Source organism: Chlorocebus sabaeus, chromosome 9 (assembly GCF_047675955.1).
Source record: "Chlorocebus sabaeus isolate Y175 chromosome 9, mChlSab1.0.hap1, whole genome shotgun sequence".
NCBI classification, from domain to species: domain Eukaryota; kingdom Metazoa; phylum Chordata; class Mammalia; order Primates; family Cercopithecidae; genus Chlorocebus; species Chlorocebus sabaeus.
Window position 1 is genome coordinate 91219239 of NC_132912.1, and position 24482 is coordinate 91243720.

Below are 24482 nucleotides of genomic sequence, written 5' to 3' on the forward strand. Positions count from 1 at the left end.
TGTACTTTGAGGAAAATGGTCTTGCTCTCTCTCTCTGTTTTTTTTAAAATAATCATACTTGGCACTGAAATCCTTGGTACTACCTTGTGTCATCATGAATGAATCCAACGCAGCAGAAAGTAGAGTCAAGAAATTGAACAGAAGCTAAGTTTGCATGATGTTGATCGAATCTATCTAGAGTTGCCTACAGCTTTACTCCTGGATTTTTCAGGAACAATAAGAAGTCTCCCCACTCCTTTTTTTTGCTTAAGCCATTTGAGATGAGTTTTACGTCACTTGCAACTTAAACTATCCTAGTGTGTGAAGCCTTTAGTACTGTGTCTGGCATATTTATGTTCATTCTTACAAATATCAGTTTTATTTTCTTTTTCTTTTCCCTCTCCTTCTCCTCATCCCATCTCCCCCAAATCTTACTTTATATGTCTAGTGTAAAATAGAAGATTAGATTTGACTATTTCCTTTAGAAAGCATGACCACATAATTACAGGAAACACTTCTTCTGGGCCTCAGTCGCTTCAAATGTGAAGTAAAGGGGTTGCAGAAGTCCATCTTATTCTCTCAGCCTTAATTTTCTAGCAGTCTATAAATCAGTTGGCAGTGATGATTTAGAAGAAAAGTTAATCCTTCCCAATCGCTCCTTGATGTTTAGTCTCTTCAGAGAAGAGACTAAAACTAAGGAACTGCAGGGCCAAAATGATGGAAACACTTCCCTTCAACTGAGCTTTCTCAATCCTTGAGCCACTGTGAATTTTAGGCCTTAACTTCCATCCTACTTTTGAGTTTAAATACAATGGACATTTTGTAGTTGGGTAAGAAAAAGAACTACATTATTTAAGAAAGCTTTGGTCTAGTTTAGCTCTGCTACTATCTGACAGTTCTTGACATAGCACATGTATGCAATTCACATGCTGAAATGGACAAGTGATACACAAGTATCACAGATCCATGGAAAGTCATGTGTGACTAACAGTAGGTAAATTGGTATATACAGAATTTGGATGATTTATAATACTTTTAAAAATATCTTAAGATAAATCCAAGTTTATCCCTAAAATAACATTACTCTTGCTCACACATAGTTTGATATATGTGGTCTTGAGCATGAGAGAACACTGAGCTTCTTGGGATTACTAATAACTTGAGTTATCTTCATGAATCATGCCATGAGTTTGAACACCACTCATCATGTGAGTGACAGTAGGAAAGCTAGATTTTTCTTTTTTTTTTTTCTTTTCTTTTCTTTTTTTTTTTTGAGACGGAGTCTTGCCCTGTCGCCCAGGCTGGAGTGTAGTGGCATGATCTTGGCTCACTGCAATTTCCACCTCCCAGGTTCAAGCCATTCTCCTGCCTCAGCCTCCCGAGTAGCTGGGACTACAGGCGCCCGCCACCACACCAGGAGAATTTTTTGTATTTTCAGTGGAGACGGGGTTTCACCGTGTTAGCCAGGATGGTCTCGATCTCCTGACCTCGTGATCCGCCTGCCTCGGCCTCCCAAAGTGCTGGGATTACAGGCGTGAGCCACCGCGCCCGGCCGGAAAGCTAGATTTCTAAGGTTCTTCCATTTCCAGGATTTTGGATGGTAGAGCTGGTGGTGGCTGTGGAATGTGAGGATTTGTGGTACAGACATGGACTGAGGATTTCATTAACCCAAATCTGGGAAATACGTGAGGGGAGCAAGTGAAGTTTGAACTACCACATTTGGTGTTATAATCTCTTCTCGAGCAAATACATTTTAAAAGCCACAGTTATTTTCTTTACACAAATGACAGAATGCATAGGTTGGGTAGGATATGAAAGAGAAGACTCTAGTTTCCAGGTATCGGTCAATTTCAGTGTGTTGCAGAGTAGGTGGTGGGGAAAGAAATAAGTGTTCCTGGGGTGTTTTTATTAAAGTCTTCAGGGCAGAGATTTTTTTACTTTTATCAAAAATGTACGATTTGGTGACAAACTAAGCTGAGGCTGAAGTCATGGTCTTCCTTAATTTCTCTAAACTTTAGTTTTCTCAACTATAAAATAGGGATAAGCATATTTACCTCATAGGGTTGTTGTGATGATAGAATGCAATAAAACATGTAAAGCACACATGATACCTGTCTCACAGTGACCAGTGACAAGCTGAATTAAGATTACAGGTACGGTGTTTTAAAATTGAGCAATGTTGTTCTAGTTTTTAATTTCATTTCTTTTTATTTTTCAAAATCCTGATACAAATTGTCCTAAATTCAGCCTATAAATGCTTCTCTTTGGTTCATATATAGAAATAAGTTCTGATAAAGGATGAACATATTTTCTTACTTGTAATTTGAGACACAATTAGCACACACACAAGTGGATATGTATGTATGTACTGACACAGCAAGAGGGAGGCAGAAGCTGATGTTGGGCTGCGAGGCGGACCCGTGAGGCACACCCATGGTTTCCCTGACACCCAGATATACATTGTGTAAATGACAGCTCAAGACAGCTCAAGACCCATATGCATTTCTATGTTACATAGGGTTTTAGATAACATTCTCTCCCCACACCCTGTTCTTAGGACTTGAGACTTCTTTGATTATTCCAGTGACATCTAACTACTGCATTGGAAATTATCATTATCTTGCAATAATTCAGAGGAAGCAATACCTTGAAGGTTTCCAGTGTGGAAAACCAAGGAGGTGAGATTTCTAGGTTCCCAAGCATGGGATAAAAATCCTTGTAGCTCTACAGAATCCCCGCTGCAGGGTGCCTTAGGAAGTTCTGAACCAGAGAAGTTTTCCACTTGGCCAAGAACTCATGTTAGAGTTCATTTTTCTCCATCATTTTTTAGGCTCCTGATTTTACTTGCAAGTGCAGGAAATACATTTAGTTTTGCGAGACAGATCTCCGCTCCTGCGAAATGCTTTCATAAGGAGGATAAACCTCAGGAGATTGATTTCAAATTAGAGGATCATTTCCTTTCTCTTTGATGGAGTATATATAGCCTCAAAGTTTACAAATGTCTCTTTAAAAGAAGGTACATTTTTACATTCCTGTAAGTGTAACTCAAGGATTTCTAAAGACCCAAGTAGGATTACCGGTCAGATAAAAGACAATGTCTTATGATACTACCTCTTCAATCCAATAAACATTCCATTGCATAGACTTTAAAATATATATACTCCAGAAATTTGTAGAAATAAAAGAAAAAAGAAAACACTAAATATGGTGATATTTTATTTATAAGGAATTCTAACTATTTATTATTATGCAGGAACATATTTTAATATTCCCTGTAGAATGTAAGTACAAGGAGAGGCCAGGTGCAGTGGCTCTCACCTGTAATCCCAGCACTTTGGGAGGCTGAGGCGGGCAGATCACAAGGTCAGGAGTTTGAGACCAGCCTGGCCAACATGGTGAAACCCCATCTCTACTAAAAATACAAAATTAGCCAGGTGTGGTGGCATGTGCCTGTAATCCCAGCTACTCAGGAGGCTGAGGCAGGAGAATCGCTTGAACCCGGGAGGCAGAGGTTGCAGTGAGTCAAGATCGTGTCCCTGCACTCCAGCCGGGGTAACAGAGTGAGACTGTGTCTCAAAAAAAAAAAAAAAAAAAAAAAAAAAGAATGTAAGTACAAGGAGAACAAGAACCAGCTGGGTGCTGTGGCTCATGTCTGTAATCCCAGCACTTTGGGAGGCCTAGGTGGGCGGATAACCTGAGGTCGGGAGTTTGAGACCAGCCTGACCAACATGGTGAAACCCCATCTCTACTAAAAATACAAAATTAGCCAGGCGTGGTGGTGCATGCCCGTAATTCCAGCTACTCGGGAGGCTGAGGCAGGAGAATCACTTGAACCTGGGAAGCAGAGGTTGCAGTGAGCTGAGATCATGCCATTGCACTCCAGCCTGGGCAACAAGAGCAAAACTCCAACCAAAAAAAAAAAAAAGAATAAGCACAAGAACATTGGCTGTATCATTCACCAGAATACCTAGAACAATGCCTAGCCCATGGGGTGCAATAAATAGACACTGAATGTGTAAACAATGAATTATTTATGTAGACATAAGTAACTTCAGAGGCAAAGAGAACATACATATATTCCTTTTCTTGTGAAAATCATTTCACTACAGCCCATTTTTAAATTTTGATCTTTTACTTGTAAAAAGAAATGTGCCATATAATTATTTAAAAGTAACCAAAATATAGAGTACATAGAAAAAATCATGACTCATAACATGAAATTATTAAAAATTAGCATTTTGCTCTACCATACCTTAAAGGTCTTTGTGGAAAAGAGCCTGAGGGAAGCATGAGAGGAAGACACCAAGGTTTACTACCAAGTGAGATGCTAGCTTAAATGTACTAATTGGTAAATCAAAATTTAAGAAAAGCTTTTTACAACTGGTAAAAGATATAACCTATTGTGTACTAATCTGTGAGGTTTATAGTATTTTCATATAACCAATTTTCTTTAATATTAGGAAATATATTTAAATGATTTTTTACATTCTCTCAAAAAGATAGTTTCTACTCACCACATATTCTAGGTGCTCCCTGAGTACTCCCAGTCTACTTGGCAGGAAAGTTGCAGCCATGTAACTATTAGGTTGGTGCAAAAGTAATTGCGGTTTACCATTACTTTTAATACTTTTTTGGTCAATGGATTAGGAGGGAACGTAAAGTGTATCAACCTTAGGCCAAAGCTGTTAAAAGCTCTTGTGCTTCCTCCGTTTCTTTCGTATTTCCAGCCTGACTTTTGGAGCTCATCTTCCAAACGGCAGAGCTACCAGATGAAGTAGAGCGGCTGAACCCGCATCTGACTTTGTGTAAGCCACAGCGTGTCAGCCACAAGCACCTTTGTAGCATTAAGATTTGGGACATGCCTATTCATCACCCTGGTTAATACATATTTCCAATTTCAAGTATAGAACTTTTAAAATGACCTACCCTGGGAATAAATGAACTCAAGAAAAGCATCTCATATTTCAGATCTCAGATTCCCAAATTATTATCTTTTGTTTTCTGCTCTCTTGTTTTGATCAGATCTCATTAATTCACTATTTACTTAACAAACATTTCATTGAGAATTTACTGCGTATTAAGCTATATGCCAGGTGCTAGAGATATAAAGATGAGCAGATATCCAATTTCTTCATTCATGGACCTTACAACTTGAAGGTAAAACAGGCATTAAACAAATAATCACATAAATCAATGTATAGTTACTGAAAATTAAAATATAAGTATAAAATAAATCATAAAAATAAAATAGGAAAACCATTTTAATTAAATTAGGACTTCAGGAATGCTCTCTGTGGAAGGGACATTTAAACTGAGACAGTCTAGATAGAGAACAGAATAGACAAAGGTCTCGAGGTGGAAAAAAGTATGGGAGGAAAGAGAGGTGTGACTGGAGAGCTAAGCAGTGAGGAGATAGTGAGATCTGGGGTTGGCAAGCTATGGGCTTCAGTCTGGCCTGCCACTTGTGTTTGTAAATAAAGTTTTATTAGAACACAGCTATGCCCATTCTTTTACATGTCTATTGCTTGGGTTACATCAGTAGATTTGAGTAGCTGCAACAGACTGTATGGCTTTCAAAATCTAAATTATCTGGCCTTTATAAAACATTTTCTGACCTCTATACTAGATCATTCAGGACCTTGCCAGCCATGTTAAGGATTTGAGATTTAATCCCATGTGCAAAGGGAAGGCATTAAAGGGCTTTGAACAGGAAAGTGAGTGACATGAACAGATGTGTGCTCTAAGAAAACCATTCTGGTTATTTGAAGAATGATGGAAAGGGGCAAGGATGGAGAAGCCAGTTAAAATAAGACAGTGTCTTGATAGTGACAGTGACGATGAAGAGAAGTGAATTCAAAGTCTATTTTTGAAAAAAAAAATCAATATGATTTGGTTTCAGATTACATATTGTGGTGCAAGGGTGGAAAGTATCAAGGATGATTTCTGATTTTTGCCCAAAAAAGCTAGGAGATTGGTGACTCCATTTTCAAAAACAGGAAAGACGGGGGAGGAAAAAGTTCAGAATAATGAAAGTAGGCAATCAAGAGCCAGTGATGAACATAAGTTTGATCTTAACATATACATATATATATTTTCCAAAAACAACAACAAAAAAGGGGTAAAACAACTCTCAAAAATATATTCTGAATTCTACTTTCTGTCCAGGGCTGGGATAATTTTCCTCTATTTTCCTTGTATTCATTCCTTTAAAAATTCCATAGATTCTGTCCATTCAAAGAAAATGCCACATTTAGTGAGACTGCATATATTTCAGGATCTGTTTGGGAGATGTTTTTTCTTTGGCGGAGACCTCCCAAGCTTCATGAAAACATCTATTTATACTGGGACACAAGGAGATTTTCAGTCTGTTGCAGCTTTTATTTGCACTGCCAAAAGGAAAAACGAAAGGGTTTCAATAGTCCTTTAATTGAAACGTCCCTGGAGCAGAGAATTTGTCCTAACTCACATTTGGTTTTCCAGGCTCTCACTGGAGTTCTCCTTCCACAATGCCTAAAAAAGCCCTGGTTTTCTATGATGACAGTCCACTAAAATGCTCCACTTTCCCAATACTCACCAGCAATATGCAGCCACCCCTTATTATACATTGTTATTTTGGCCTACTCAGCATTATGCCCTCTATGAAATTTTGTATTAAGTGGTATTATGATTGGACTATTTTCCTGAATTGGGCAAGGTTTTCCCCTTAAGCCAGCATACTGGTTTGCCTCTAAGGATATCACTTTATCACTGCAGTTGCGTAATTGGGTTCAGCTTTAGATTTGTAGCTGTTCAAATGAGCGAAATACATCTCAGGGCTGGGGGATTTCACCTAAAGCTTTGCTGTCATCCATTTGGTTTAGTAAAGAGAAGTTTTGGCCTTGACATTATAAAACGCTGAATTTGAAAAATTGAGACTAATCAGATGGTGAATCTTTATTTATGATAGTGTCAAAATATTCCTGGTTCCTTTTGTGGAGGAAATCTACTGGTTTACTGTGGACATTCTTATCTTCTTTCCTAATAAGATGAATGGAGTTACTCTTCCTGCTGTATTTTGACAGGAAAAACAAAGATTGGATCTGGGTATTTTGGCAAAAGCTCTTAAATCAGAGGGACTATACTCTTTACAACATTGTTAGCCACTCCTGAGAAACTACTATTATGAATACAGTAAACAAATAGGCATTTTATTTTTAATAAAAAAGAGTGAATTAAGTTCAACTGATCTCAAGGCTCTAAAGTGTCTTTCTTGACTCTGTTAAATAATGTAAGGATATATAACCACAGCGAGAATTCACTTGGTATATTTATAATAGAAATCTATTTTAGTGAGGAAAACTATATTTTAAATTCAAGGATGCTTCATTTTTTACAAACATGAATTTGGAATATTTTATACTAAAGAATTCCCCTAGTACCACAGATCAGTTATAAATATTAATGGAATTTCAAGAAATTCTTTTCTGATTCCAGTGCTTAATATTCATTCATATTATGCAGGGAATTCAATGTCCTGTACAGTACATGTGGATTCTTCTCATTATATAAATGAGCACACATATGGAATCTGTAGGGGCAATGATAATTAAAAATAGCAGGGCCCACATATAATCTTAGAGGGCATATAAAAGTCTTCTCAGCTCACTTAGTAACAAGAAAGTTACTGGTAATAAACCAAAGGACTCTTTAGGCTCAATTTACTCAATAATGTCATATCTGGGCAAAAAGATGGATTGGTGATTCTGAACAGAGTTAAAAATGCTAACTGATATAAAGTATTTATGAAACGTAATGAAGTGATTTCCTGTGGTGAGATTCTGCAGTCAGACTTCGAAATCTGCTCTTGAATTAGTCTCAGCTCTTTGATTTGCTAACGACTTACTTCACAGTGCTTAGTCTTCTCAGACTATTTGTAGTGTAAATTTTTTTTGGAAAAATTCTTATTCAAAAAACGATTTGACATCCCATAAAAAGAAGAACTGCATCTAACTTTATGTTCTCTGAGTTTAATAACTCATTCAGGTAATAAGATATTGTTTAGCCTTCCTAATGTGTAAGTATAAGTATTATTTTTAACAAAGGGTAATTTTTAACTAAACCTGCACTATTAGTGTGTCATTCTCTCTTCTGTCTCTCAAAATAAAGATTTATAGAACTACTAGACTAAAACCATAAAATAATTTGTATGTAACAACAATTATTAAGTTGGCATTTACTATGCACCTATGTGCCAGGCATGATATTAGAAGTTTTGGATAATACTATTTCATTCAATCTTTATAACATTTCTGGGAGCCATTATATTTACAGTACAGGTAAGTAAGTGAAGCTCAGAGAGATTAAGAAGGTTAATCATGATCATAGAGCTATTAGGTTGAATCACATGAAAATGCTGATATTGGACCATTTTTAATCTATAAAGACAGCAATATCATATGCTTCAACCTAATTCTAAGTGCTGAGTTACAGTATGAAAATAGGTCTGTGTGATTCAGAAGTCCATTGCAGTATATTAGATAATACTGGTTATTTTTCACCACCCATAATAATAAAAACCAAATCATGAATTATACAATAAAGAATCACTCACCAATTTGGGTTAATATGAATTCATCATTTATAGCAAGATTCCTATGCAAGATATTTCATTTTAATATCATTCTGATATAAAAAGAGAGATAACTGCTAAACTATGGCAGAGAAATGGCACATTTGCAGAGCTTATCATATATTTTCTAAGTTAAACATCTCAGCTGGAGCACAGTTGTTCTTTAACAAACTATTAAAAAGAAATATCCTTCACAAGGAGAACAGTGGGATTCTTTGAAGTGTAACTTTGGAAATCAAGGTTTGTGTTACAGGGCATCATTCAAAGCAGACGTATTTTCCTCAGAGACCACAGTAAAATTGTTGCTAAGAATACTTGTTTCTCCTTTTCAGGTTTTACTGAAAATACTATATAGTCAAGTATTCGCAATGTTCTAGGCATGGTACAGAACATCCAGAAAGAGGCTTCTAATCATTCTAATCGTGAAGAACTTGCATATGCTTTTCAATGGCTTTCAGATTCAGCAATTAATGAAGAGCTTATTCATTTTATGTGATTTAAAGGGTAGTGGTAACAGACATCTAGATTGTTTTAGAGATAAACAATTTGCTGATTAGCCATTACTTTTCCTTGCTTGCTAAGTGGGTGACCAGTGCTGAAGTATTAATTCTCAATGTTATTTCAGGAGCAGGGAGGGGCATTTCAGAGTTACAAAAAGGACTACTGGCTCAGCAAATATTTATCAAGTACTAAATACTCCTATTATGTCGTGATGGTAGTGTCTCTTATTTTCAATCTTGATCAAGATAAGAAGTATCAACGGATGTGTCACATGTGTGATGGATTGTGGCATGTATTCCCACTAAAGGAGAAAGCTTCTAATTTTGGAGAAAGCAGCACGCTCTGCAGTCAGAGCATATTACTTCTTCAGCCCATGAGACATTTAGACTGATCTAAAGAGGAATTCTTGACAGTGAGGAAAGTGGCGAAATCTTTTCTGAGGGAGCTCTCGGCAAAGGAATGATCCCATCTCTTTAGGATAATGTTGTCATGGTCCCAGATAAAAATGGACCACAATGAAGACTTGTCAAATTCTTATCCCGCTCAAGCCTTTACTGTTTCCCAGGACCTGAGGCTCACAAGCAGTCTGTGATTTACACAGTCTTACGATACTGTTCTCAACTTGCAAAGGTTTTGAGATGCCTCCAGAATGATGAAAACCAGGCACTTGTCTGGGAAGCAGAGCAGCTCACATTATTTTGAGCCCTGGGCTTATGACCCAGAGTGTTGACAGTTTCACTTCAGACCACAGTAAGGACTTAACTTCAAGATCCTTCAAAACAGCTCAGTCCCACAGACACAGCCTTTTTCCAATTTCCCTCTCTGAACAGATTGACATGGTTGCAGGTATTATGGAAACAGCAAGTTGAGTTTTCTATATTTGAGATTCAGAGGATGAGGAGTTCTGTTTTAATTCAAAATAAGGTTCTCAAACAGATGTGAATATTGCCATTTAGGCAACAGACTAAATTTCTGCAAAGGAACCAACCTAAAGAAACCATAACGTTCCTATCTAATTTCATCTTAGATATTCCAAAAAGTGTCTGGGCTATCTTAATTTAAACACCAATCCCCCAATAAAAAGCAATCATGGATATAAAGCAACTGCTCATACCAGAACCATATTGAGGTTGTAGAGTTGTGGGAGGGCCACAAAGTAAACTAAACAGCAAACAAGTTTAAAATCTACATATTAACCCCTCTGGTCAAGCTGGAACCTCTACCACCTGGTTTTCTTCTTTCCCTTTCTTTGTTCCTTCCCCTCCCCCATTGCCTTAGGATATCTGAAATTTTCTCCTCAATTAGGCAGAGTAATTTAGCTGTCTCACCTCTCATTTTCAAACTAGTACCTAATCTTTATAAATGCTCCCCAGAAGAAAGAATAATCCTACTAAAAGGACTGTAATTATAATAGCAAAAGTAAGTTGCTATTATATTTAATACAGCAGTTTTTTCACTAGAGAATAGTTTGCTACACACGTATTTCTTGACCTTTGTTAGCGGGGAGGTCTGAAAGACTGTGCCAATTCCCACCTGTGACCCTTGCTGGTTTTCCCTCTTCTTTACATTGGCCATCCGTAACTCCTTACAGAGCCAACACACAGTGGGGTTTCCTCTTGCTGTTTCCCTTCTCAATTGGCAGCAGAGACGGTGGCCTCTGTCCATGTTTTCTGATGCTCTCATCTCATCTATGACCTATAAATTTCATATCCACACATTTATTCATCATGAACAGTCATCTGATTCTCATTCCTGCTTTCTCCCTGACAAATGATGGATAGAAACTATACTCAGTCCCCAACACATCTGCCTGGCTCTTAGGTTCTGAACCAATTCTTGGCCAACCTGAAAGTCTTTTATAAATCTCAGCCTGACAGTCACACATTTAGGCACACATTAGGGAAAATATCATTTTCAGAGAGCAAGGCAGGCAGAACATGAGGTGTAATGTTGACACAAATGGGACTTAGGGTATTTAATGTTTAAGACTCACGTTTTAGTATGGATGCTGCATAGATCTGTAATTTGGACTTGTTTATAGCTATAGAAATGTCAGGCAGCTGTAGACTTACCCTTTTGCTGTTTCTTGGACATTTCATGACTTATATGCATCTATTGAACTTTTTTGGCATCCCCAGGAGAAAGTTAAATCATATTCCCTATTACAGTTTCTGATTTATTCATGGATTTAAATGTTCCACAGCCCTCATTTTTCATTTCCTCACCTTAAAGAAAAGAGATTATTGGGTTAACGTTGACAGAAGACCATAACTTTTCCTTTAAAAGCTCATAATATTGTCACAAGGCAACACAGCCCTTCCTGGTTTTGATCATGAGTGTGAGTTAGCATTCTATATATCGTATAGATCAGTGCATCTCTTTATATTCATGAGAACTCTTACATGGCTGCAAATTACTAGTGCAACAGAGCATTATGTATCTTATTTCATTCAGAATTTCTCATTTGAGCAGACTTCATGAAACTGTGTTTTGTGAGCGTAGGGACTATGGAATCCTCAGTTCTTAGCACAATACCTGGCACACAGAAGGAATTCAATACATAATTGTATATATTTGTACAATTGAATGAGGATGAAAGACATAAATATTTGGGAGTTCAATTTTGCTGAAAGACACTTCCATAGCAGTATATTCCATAAGATACATTTAAAGTTTATTTTTGATTTCTGTATTTAGCTGATTTTCTACTTTTATTCCATCTCTGGCATTGATTTTCATACTGAGTTAAGTTGCTTTGCAAGTGAGAGGGCAAATGTTATCTTAGATGTAAATCTTTCCCATTGAGGATAACTTGACAGGGAAGCTAGAGGCTGACAGGGGTCTGTTGTTTGTTTTTACTTTGTGTGCAAATGTTCTCCTTACAAAATGGGCTGAGTTATTTCATTCTCTAATGAAAGTCCCCTCCTCTTTATTTTAAATAACAGAGATAGAGTTGGGATCTCGCTAGGTATTCCAGGCTGGTTGTGAACTCCTGGCCTCAGGCAATCCTCCTGCCTTGGCCTCCCAAAGTGGTGAGATTATAGGCATGAGCAACCATACCTGGTCCCCATATTTGGTTTTAAAAGTGAGAAATATATGAAATCAGACTATTCTATTTTATAATTTGTGCCTATTAATTTAAATAACAAAAATAGATATTTTTATGTATACATGTATGTGTATATACACATATTATATATAAGTACTTATATATATTCTCTCTATTTTTTTCTTCCTGAGAGACCACCCCAAGATCTGATATTACCATCATATCATATTTTGTGACATCACTATAATAATGAGATGAATATTTGCTATTAGTATTTGACAGCTGTTAATTAAATTGCCTTAACAGATTTATAGGGAAAACGTCGGTTACATAATTGAATTACAAATAACTATGTCTGTTATATAAACAACAAAATATCATGATTACTAGTCACTGCTTATTATTTTAAGATGAGGATTACTACTTTATCTGAGAGCTCTAATATTTTAAAACAAAAGCCCAAACTGGAAACCTGACAGTTTTTCATGATTATGATTTTTCTTTTATTTTCCTTCTTTCTTTTTCCCCTCTTCTCGGTCTTCCTGTTTTGTTCTACTTATAAAGTTTTACCTGTCTGGATTGCATTTTCTGCAAGTTCAAATAGTTCCATGTTCATTCAATTCTTAAGCAGACCATTTTGTGTTATAAATTTCATGGCTATTTGTTTAACTGGAATAATCATGAACTCTTTTAAGTGTCACAACGTGAATGGATTTAAAGTCACAGGACCATCCCAATTATTTATAACATCTCATATTATGTCCTTGTTTTTATAAAGAGTTGACGTAATAAACAGTCATATGGAATAACATTCTTGTATATTTTGCAAAACAGCCATTAAAGGTATTATATATTAGTGTTTGTTACTCAGAGATTCTAACAATAAAATTCTTGCAAGGACAAACTCTATGAATAAACTCTAAGTTTGTTCATTTGCTTTTCTTCTTTTAAGATGAGTTGGATTATTTTCTTTGATAAGATATTGAAAACTATGTCATTATGTCCATTGGCCATCACATCTCTAGAATTCAGACTGCCTTAATTGCCTCAGATTGCTGCCTATTGGCGATTTTATTGACCATTAACACTCCTCCAGATGGTGACAAGGAAAGAATGCTAAATTTCTGATCAATCATTTTCAGGGTTGCTTACTCATTTTATTTGTTTAAGCTGCCCTAACTCCTATCTGTACTGGTAACAGAGGCTGCATTCACCTAAGTTAGACTTTTATATTTATGCCCTTTGCTTCAGAGACTATAATATCCAAATTGAAGACTGGAATTGTTAATTATAATAATAGGTACCATAAATACTGACTTACTTTCTAAATGCCATGCAAAGCTCTTCATATGTTCAAATCATTTAATTCTCAGTAACCCTTTGGTATGGTATGGTATTATTTTACTCATCTTATTAAGGAGGCAACAGATAGTTTAATTTATCCAAAGTTACACAGCTAGTCAGTGGTGCTGAGTTGAGTCTGGACTCCCAGACACTATAACTTCAAATTTAAGATCCTGGGATGGAGCTCAGAGATCTTCTTCAGAAGTAAATGTATCTCACTTGTTGGCACTATTCCTTATGTCCTCTACATGACAGGCATTGCTAATTGTTGGCAGATCTTTTTCTATTGAGTCTATACCCAGCCTGGGAATCATTCTTAGTTGTTGTCCCAGGTGGCAATTACTTATTGAATGATTCTCAGTTGTGTTGAAACCTATTTATCATTCACACAGGTCTAATCTGTTCCCTTTACAGAACGATTTATGCCAACTGTTTTAGTAGAAACTGGTTAAATGTTCACCAAATCCACTTTTTCTTCCTACATACATAGGTAGACTACATTTCCAGCTTTCCTTCCAAATAAGTGTGGTCACATAACTGTGTCCTAACTAACAGAATGTGAGCACACCTGAGGTGCACCATTTCTAGGCTTACCCCTAAAAACTCCTCTGGCTCGCTCTCCTCCATCCCCTTTCCTTCCACAGATTGATGTCTATGAGTACACTGACTCTGTTAGTTACCTGATGAAGTCTGCAGAGTCAAAAAATGGATGGAGCCTGCGTTCCTAAATAAAGCTTTGAAGAAAGCTACCTACCAATCACAAACACCTGTTTGGGCTTTATATGAGCAAGAAATAAACCTCAGTCATGTTCAGGCCATTAAAGGTTTTGGGTATGTTTACTACAAAAACTAGCATTACAAATACAAGGCCTGTACAAAAGTACAAAAGTAGCATTTTTCAGAACCAGAATCTGAATCTAGGTCTTGTAAGTCCCAATTCTTGCCACTACGCCAAGCTTACTAATTTTAAAAACTACCCAAGGTAATATGATACACACTTTATTTTAACATAAATTTTCTCAAATTTTAACTCCATGAAGATTTGAGTTCATTGGCAACAAGGGTTCTCTCATTTCTAAAAAAATCTCAAGTATTTCCCAATTGATGCCTTCAGGACCAGACCTCCCACTCCAGTTATCTGGCCTATAATTCCTGCCCAGGTGTGAAGCATGAAAGGTGACATCAAGTCAGTGTTTCTCAAATGTACACTTGGGAACCATTTCTATGGGATGTTAGTAGGTTTGGTGCTGAAATACAATAACCCATGGTCAAGCACATTTAGGAAATTCTAGATTAAAAGAAGTAAAAAGGTGTCTTTTCTGTAGGAATATCCTTTAATAAGATAACATGTCGTGAGATTCTCCAAAATAAACGTCTGTAGTATTTTGCAAATTTATTTGATGACAGAGCCCTTTTTCAAAGAGCAACTCAAGGAAATAGTGTTCCACTGAACACATTTTGGGAAACACAAACAAGGATATTGGAGCATACTCATAACTATTGTTACCTAAAGTTGGGTCTAGTACATCTTGGAATCTACTCCCTCTACCTAAGGAAACTTTGGTTCTGGCTGTGGCTTTCTACATGTACTACCTATTCCTGACTTCTAACAAATGATTATGCCTTGATCTTTAGGCTTCTTCTATATCCTCCAGCTCTTTTCAAGACTTAACAACTGACTGTATTTTGCGGTCTCAACCATGCCAGACTTTATCTTGTTGCTTCTCTACCCTGACGGAACACAAATGTTCGATTGGTTGTGTATGTATGTTGTAGTATTAATTCTTGATTCAATCAAACACTCCACATAAAGCAAGGGTGTGGGGTAGTGTTACTGGCATAAAGAAACATCTCCTGGCTGGGTACAGTGGCTCACGCCTGTAATCCCAGTCCTTTGGGAGGCCAAGGCGGTTGGATCACTTGAGGTCAGGGGTTCGAGACCAGCCTGGCCAACTTGGTGAAACCCTGTCTCTACTAAAAGTACAAAAAAAATTAGCTGGGCATGGTGACAGGCACCTGTACTCCCAGCTATTTGGGAGCCTGAGGCAGGAGAATCACTTAAGTCCAGGAGGCAGAGATTGCAGTGAGCAGAGATCTTGCCACTGCACTCCATCCTAGGCAACACAGTGAGACTCTGTCAAAAACAAAAACCAAACAAACAAAAAAAACAACTCTTACTGTCCTAGTTAAATATCAATATCAATAAAATACAGTGAAGTTACATTATATGGGCATTCGTAGTATGTGAATTCAGGTAGACCCATTTAGTATCCTGGCCCCCAGATAGTGAGAAAAAATAGTTTAAATGCAAAGCAGTTAGATTTTATGTTATGAAATGCCATTACTGGCATTCTGTATCACTTAATTTAAAACTTGCATAATTGAAGATTAATTTCCCATACAGTTGTCAAAGAAAAGTAGGCATTTCTTTGCTTGCTGAAGTGGCACCACCATGGGCTGTAGCAAAAACATGGTTTCCAATTCAGGTAGCCCACTCCTTTTAATATTGTATGATTGTTGATATAAAAAAAATTTAAATTCTATTATTTCAAATGCTTCCAATCACATGAGAGAATTTATTAATCTTTTATGTTGTACTCTTTCAAATTTGCATAATTTTATAAATTACTGCACTGTACTGTGGGTGCTTTTATCCACCATCCTATTCCATTGTTATAGCAGATTTATAGGCTGTTAGGATATATAACTCTGTTATTTCTTTCCTTCCTGTGTGCCTTTCATAGTAGAAAATATCACTGGGTCCTACAATTCCAAACCAACTTTAATCTGACTTCACCAAAGAAACAGAAATCTACTGAATGTTGGGAAAATAGTTGTACTGAATTTACTGAAAGATGTTACATCATTCTCTAAAATGTCATATAGTTTTAAGAAACTTTGAAGGTAAGTATGAATACACATGACTCTTTTTATGTGACAACTTTAGAACTTTACCTCCCATATAAGATGTGACTCTACTTGAAGATAATGGACATTATTGATTGCTAATCCAGCATTTAGTACTTCCTTTCTTCCTCCTAATAAAACTCTATTTTATTCAGATAGCACTCCTCATAACTAAGGGAAAGATGATCCTAGTACCAGTTCCAGGACCAGATCTGGACTTGTGTAGGCTTACCACGTTGCTCCCACCCTCTTTGCCAGAGACTGGTTTTGGAGCACTCAAGTAATCCAATTCTAGTCTGTGACACATGAGGAGAAGTCGACCAAAAGGCTTCTGTAAAGATTTCCTTGATTATTATTAGCATATATTATTATTATTTTTTGAGACGGAGTCTTACACTGTCGCCCAGGCTGGAGTGCAGTGGCACGATCTTCGCTCAGTGCAACCTCCGCCTCCTGGGTTCAAGTGATCTCCTGCCTCAGCCTCTTGCGTAGCTGGGATTACAGGCGCCTGTCACGACGTCCAGCTAGTTTTTTGTAATTTTAGTAGAGATGGGGTTTCATTACGTTGACCTGGCTGGTCTTGAACTCCTGACCTTGTGATCCACCCACCTTGGCCTCCCAAGATTTCCTTGATTCTTAGCCAGTGATAGTTCATTTCATTCCTAAGCATGTTGGTAGGTTCAGTGTGACTCCAATAGCTATTGCCATCCTGCTGCCAGTCCTCTGAGGATGTCAACATTGAGAGCGGAAGAGAGCAGAGAAAGACAAAACCTAGGTCTTTTAAGATATTGCTCAGTTCCTGAATCAATGAACCCTGAAGTCTCTCCAATCTTCTCCTTAGATAATGTATTATTAGTCAGCTCAGGCTACTATAACAAAATATCATAGACTGGGTGACTTAAACAACACAAATTTCTCACAGTTCTGGAGGCTGGGAAGTCCAAGATCAAGGTGCCGGTAGATTTGGCTCTTAGTTGGGGCTGTCTTCCTGGCTTGCAGATAGCTGCCTTCTTACTGTGTCCTCACATGGTATGTGCAAGCCAGGATAGAGAGAGAGAGCTTTCTCTCTTTTGCTCTTCTTATAAGGCCATCAACCCTACATGGTTAGGGTCCTACCTTTAGGACCTCATTTAATCTTAATTACCTCCTAGATCCCCATCTCTAAATACAACCATATTGGGCTTAAGGCTTCAACCTATGTCTATGGAGGAAACACAATTCAGTCCATAGTAGATAACATAACAAATGTCTTTATGCTGTTAAACAAGTTTAAAATTTTTTTTTGTTATATACAACTGAATACACCCTGACAGATATCATATCTTATGATGAAATACACAAAGGATAATGTCTAATTCATGCCATATAACATGAAAAGATCAAGGGTTAGTCTTCTTTTCTCAGAATAAAGCAGTTGTAGAGTTAAAAATGGTTAGTCCATTGCAGTTCTAAGGCATTTCATGAACTGCTGATTGTACATATATGTGGTATCATGTTAACATAAACAGTCCAGCTCTAAGGGAGTTTTAAGTTATAAAAGAAACATTTTTCTAAGATCATGAGCTCTGATATAAAAACCATACTCCAGCCCAGTTCTATCATTATGAAGGTCTGGTGAGCCGAGAGATGTTAGTTGGTGATTTTATCAAGCCAGAATTCTAACTAATGGCTTGGTGAAGCCATCACTGTCCCGTAAAATACCATAACAGATTGACAGGACGATTCAAGAGTTTTAGTCATTTTACATCCTTATGGTTATTCCACAAAAAGCAGCATCTCAGGGATCACTGCAATCTTACAAATGAGAATACACTTTCACCTTTTTGCCTAAGGAATCAGTTATGTTTTTCTTACAATTCAAATCTAATTTTTATAACTATCTTCAACAAAAAGGGTGGAGTGTAGATTTATCACATTCTAGTAAAGCTCTCATGAAACATTTTACTTGTTACATTGTTTCTAAAGTAAATTTACCATTTTCCCCCTGATGAAATGCAAATAAACAATAAAATTATATTGAAGTGAAGTATTTTCATAACATAGTAAAATTCTCCTTTAATTTTCAGCTGAGTGAGTGGAAGAGCAGCACTTATCAAATTAGAAAAAAAAATACCTAAACCAAACAAACAAAAACAAACTTCACCAAGAAACAAATGAGAGATACATTTGCATATAGATGCATCCATATTAAAGAAATAGAACTTGGGTCATTTTGAAATCTTAAACCTTCTGACACTATTTTCATGAACTCAGTAATATAAACCATGTGGTGAATGAAATTCTGAAAAACTTTGCTGGTTTCACTGTGTATTTTATTACTGGCCAAATGTGACATTAAATTTTATCCCCTGTGGCTTGGAGTTAAATGCTTGCTCTGTTCAGAATGGCAACACTCAATTAAACAGCATTTTTCATGATCTACACCCACCATTGTTACTGTATTTAAGGGAAATAATGGGGGTACTGACCTATATTGCGCTTCTTATTATCAATGGAGACGAAGCGTATGCAGGGATTACTGGTGATGTACTGCCCAGCCCAAGGGACATCAATCTTCGTGCCAGCTTCATAAAAGAGGCCCAGAGCATATCGAGAGGAGTAGCTCACAGCCTCCAGTTGCTGCCTTTGGCATTCACTAATTACTGTGGAAGAAAAAATAAAAGGCATCAAACTTAAAAATATCATCTTTCCTTTTAGTACATCAAATATAAAACTCCTTTAAATCAGTTACAACTGCTTCTACCAACTCCATCTCACTTACAATGAATTTTGAAAGGTAATGTAAACTAGCATCAGCTCTAATTTCTTTTTGGAATTTCTTAACTTTGGCACATTGTTTTTATGAAGTTGAAGGTTCACAATCTTTGGAATGGCACTTAAGGTTCTCAAAATCTGGCTCCAAATTGCTTTTCTATTCTGGTATCCTAGTCTTTGGACGGTCTGGCCATATTACAGATTCCATATACTGACCCCTTACTACAAGTCAGGGTATTTGCTATATACTTGACATAAGCATTTCACTCTATCATAATAGTTTTAAAAGGTAGAGTATTATTTCCAAGTTACAGATGAGGAGGCTGATGCTCTATCTCTTATGACCTCTTAAATTGTTCCATGGATACAAGGGGGGAATAACACACACTGGGGCCTGTTGGGAATGGGGGCATTGTGGAGGGAGGGCATCAGGATGAAGAGCTAATGCATGCTGGGCTTAATACCTAGGTGATGGGATGATCTGTGCAGCAAACCACCATGGCACATGATTATCTATGTAACAAACCTGAGTATCCTGCACATGTATACTTGAACTTAAAAGTTGAAGAACACAAAAACTACTACACACACACACACACACACACACACATAAATTGCTCCATGTCATAGAGTGATTTGTTCACCTGTCATCTTTCTGCCAGTGCATTATAATAGCTCCTTAAGCAGAGGGACCACACCTTAGTCATCTTTGTTTACAGGTCCCTACCGTACTCATTACAAGCACACCAAAGTTGAAACTTTAAAGGGATAGAAAGGTAAACACAGACATGTAAAGAAATAATGTCTGTGTCAACTTCTTCACAAAAGAAGTTGAAATGTAGGAGGTAAATAATAGGAAAAGCCTGGAAAAGGAATTGAGTAGGTTTAGGTTTAAATCCTGACTCTCCACTTACCAGATATGTGACACTGGTTAAACTACTTAATTGCTCTGATTACAGTTCTCTTGTCTATACTCGCAATAATAGTACAGAATGCATTAGTCTGTTGTGAGGATTATATGAAATAATGCATAGTACAGTGCTTGGCATATAATAAGTGTTCATTAAATAGTGACTTTTTCTACTATAGATAGAAAAAATACTTGGGAAAATGGGACAAGAAAACATACTTAGGAAAATGGGATAATGTTCCATCCTGAGGTGGGGAAAGAAGACATATTTTCCACTTTTTACTTTCTATCTCCAATACCCCTACCTTTAAGGTCTCAGGGAGCTGCTTGTTTATGTATGTACAACATTAATAGTTTAGGTTTCAGAGAAGGTCATAGTTCTGTTTTGCCTTAGAAGGCTCGTTCAGACATGGAACACATGGGAAATTCTCAATTAATTGGGGTAAAATATCCTAATCTACAACAGTAGGGATAAGCAAACCTCAAGGATGAGGGGGCAACTTTAGTTAAATATTACAGAAGTAGCTTTAGGAGGTAGAGAGAGGCAGGAAAGGGATTCAATAAATTATTAGAGCACAGTAATAATCCTATACATTATTTCAACTACAAAACATTTTTACAACCATGACCTAATTTAGTCTTCACAAAAGCCATCTCATTTCACATCCCCAGGAAGGTGAGATTCAGATTGGTTAACTAACCTGCCTTAGGTTACACAGCTTCCAAGTTGTGTGGTCAAGATGAAGCCAGAGCTCCCACATTGGAGCTACACACATATTCTTATAACCCTACACTTTCCTCTGCTCATCTGCAAGTCTGAGTTTCAGAATAAACTTTGGCATTGCTTTCTCCTTGACATTAATGGCTATTTTGTATTCATAAGTAAAAGCCATATTTCCCTTTAACCATAATTTTCTGCCTTATTAAAAGCTGTAACTACTTGATGAACGAATGATCTGACATTGGCCTCATTACACTCAATGAATTTGGAACTTCATTTTTTAATTTAATCTGCTTTTAAAGTTGTGGCTTGATGTTATACTTACTGTTTTCTAAGAGGGAGGAGGTGAAACATATTAATGCTAGCCGCTGAGCACATAATCACTGTTTCTCATTTTTTAAATTAAAAAAAACAAAACAAAACAAAAAAAACACTAACCAAACAAAACTGTGTAGTTAGCTACTTAGTAACTGAAAGGACCTAAAACTTTTATTTTTTTAACCAACACTGAAGGGTCAATATGTTGACAACCATCAGTCCTCTCCCCACCCCCCTACTTTTTGCTAGCTTTTAGACAAACTGCCAAGTGGTAAATCCCACTGGGTAGCCCGTTGAAAAGGTAATTGATATCTATATAGAAAGAACAATTAACCTTACACACCCTTGTCTATTTCAGGGGCTCTACAATTCATTCTGAGAACAGGGAGGTGAGACTTCTGACTGAAACAATCACAATTTCTGGACATTCACTGACAAAAACTTTGTCTTCAGAGCCTTAAAAGTTTTTTATTGTTGGAATGCGGGCAGCATCTTAAAAAAAGATCTTACTTTGTTTTAAAAAGTTTCTAGCGCAAAATGCTAAAGAAATCAGCCCTAGGTCCCACATATTTTGGCAAGCAAAACAATAGATTCTTTCTTATCATGTTTTCAAATAGGACAAATGACCACAAATCAAGGCTTATATAAAAAGGCCTAATTCCAATGTAATAAATCTTTACCTGGCTGTCATCCTCATTTAATTCTCAACCAATGGGATTATATAACCCACAAACACACATACACACACATATATGTAAGATATGTTATATAATATATATCTTACACATACATAAATAATATAAATATATTTTATGACTATGAGTAAAATGGCTAAAAATTGTAGTGAACAGAACAGTCCACATGCATACTTTCATTAATGAGGAAAATTGTGCTTATTTCATTCTCCTTGTGCCTATGTCTTTGTGTGCATGAGTGGGTTTGTGGGAGGTGAAGAGCAGAGGGAGAAAAAGAGAGAGAAGAGGAGAGTGAGAGAGAGGAACAGAAGACCTGGCTGTACTCCTGAATAACACTGAGCAAATATTTCATTTTCTTTGTTTCCTCATGTAATTTTATTCTGTTAGTTTCCAAACCTATAAAAGAAGGCTAATAATACATATTCTGCCTATTTTCTACATTTTTTGGTGACAATCAAATCAATCTATCCATTCATCCATCCATCCATCCATCCATCCATCCATCCATCCATCCATCCATCCAAACATCCTTCCATTACTTTATGCCATGCACTTTTCTAGACGTTAGGGCTGTAAAGCAGAAAGATAAAGTCCCTGCTCTCATGTAGCCTACATACTAGTGGCAGAAAGGCCATTATAAATCAATAATCAAGTAAATGATATGTCAGTTGGTGATAACAGCTATAAGGAAAAATAAAGCAGGTAAAGGGATAAGTAACAGGTTTGAGTGAGGCTATTTTATATAGACTGTCAGGGGTATGTGTTACCTCTGAGGTTTTTACTTGGATTGACATGGGAACCTACTACTCGTTATGAGCCAGGGACAGACATGGCATTCCTTCTGTCTTAAAATTCTCATTCTGGCTACCGGTGAAGATACAGGGGTGCAAGAGTAGAACTGGGGCAAGCAGCTTTTGCAGAAGTCTTAGATTAGAGAGAATAGTAGAGGAAGCCAGAAGTGGCTACAGTTTGGATGAAATATATAGGGTGTGTGAGTGTGTGTGTGTGTTTGTGCATATGCGTATATACTCTTAAATAAAAATTATGAGAGGCTATTGATTTGGGCTAAGATCTTGCACTAGGTCCCCACAGACCAAACTAAACTGGAGTCACTCATGCTAATGTTCCTGATCACCAAACCAAAACCTAAGCTGTTTACTTGCAAGATCCGACCTGAGAGATTAGGGGAGAAGGTCAGTTTTCCAAAAAAAAAAAAAAAAAAAGAAAGAAAAAAAAGGAAATCCACAACAACCAATCCAAAGGGCCCAGTCAACCTGAGCTGAGCGGGCATAACAACCAAGTCCCCACTGCTTTAATCCATACGAGGAGAGTAACCTTTAGTAACCTGATGTTAACCAATTTACCTTTTGCACTAGATGTTTCCTTGTTCCCGCTCAAGTTGCCTTACAAAAACCAACTCATGGCCAGTGGAGTTCTCTGTTAAACCAATTCACTGGCCATGACCTCATGGCCAGTGGAGCTCTTGTCTGTTTTATAGACTGGATGCTGACTGGTTTATGAATTGCTAATAAAAGTCAATTAACTCATTAACACTTCATTTGTTGAAATGTTGTCATTTCACATACATGCACACAATATATGTGTACATAAATATATAATATGTATAATGTAAATTTTAATAGAGGTTTAACATACGTAGAGAAAATTATGCCTTGATGAATTTTCATGAAGTGAACACACCCGTATAACCGGCAGCCAGATCAAGAAACAGAGCATTACCAGAACCCCAGAAGCTACCTTCTGCTCCTTTTCCAGGCACTCTTTTCCTGCTGCACGTAATCAGGAATCCTAAATTCCAACATCATAGATTACTTTAGCTGTTTTTGAACTTTACATAAACAGAATGATATGGTATATATTTTTTGTGTCTGGCTTCTTTCACTCAATATTATGTTTGTTATATAAATGTTGTTAGATGTAGTTGTAGTTAATTAATTGTAGGACAGTATTGCTTATATGTATATACTACAAGTTACTTATCCATTCCACTGTTGATGAATATTGGGATTGTTCGTAGATTTTGGTTATCACATATTTAATGTGAAGAACATATGTACGTGATTCTCTAGTGCTGGAATTCTGGAATGATGGAGCTCACATAATTCAGTTTTAGTAAATACTGCCAAATGGTTTTCTAAAGTGATTGTACCAGTTTGTACTTCCACCAGGTGTGTATGAAAGCTGAGTTGTTCCACATTGTTGCCAGAATTGGCTACTATCTGTCTTTTTAATCTGGAATGTAGAGATACTATTACATTGTGGTTTTAATTTGTATTCCATGGTGACTAATACTTGAAAACTCTTCCATGTTTGCCATTCATATATCCTTTTGTCACTGCTTGTTCAAATCTTTGCCCATTTTTTCTTTTGGGCTCTCTTTTTCTTATTGCAATACAGGAGTTCTTTATATATTGTGGATATGAATCTTAAATATGAATTTATTTAAAACTTCCTTCCTGAGTGGCCTGCCTTTTAACCCACCTAAAAGTATGATTTGATGAACAGAGTTTTAATTTTAATATAGCCCAACTTATTTTGTTTTCATTTATAATTAACACTTCTGTGTCCTGCTTAAGATGTTTTCGCCAATAGCCTACTTCAAGATCATAAAGATGTTTTCTTAGGTTTTTTTTTTTTTCCCTGAAAGCTTTATTAGTTTACATTTCATGAGATTT

General features: G+C 36.8%; 1 protein-coding gene across 3 annotated transcripts in view; it reads right to left on the minus strand.

Moving 5' to 3' along the window:
* Positions 1–24482, minus strand: part of RNLS (renalase, FAD dependent amine oxidase) — a 310861-nt gene that overhangs the window by 70291 nt on the left and 216088 nt on the right. For all 3 annotated transcript variants that reach the window (XM_073019161.1, XM_007963473.3, XM_073019162.1), the window contains exon 5: positions 18857–19030. In XM_073019161.1, coding sequence (XP_072875262.1) covers positions 18857–19030 — 174 coding nt within the window. The remainder of the gene's footprint in view (positions 1–18856; positions 19031–24482) is intronic.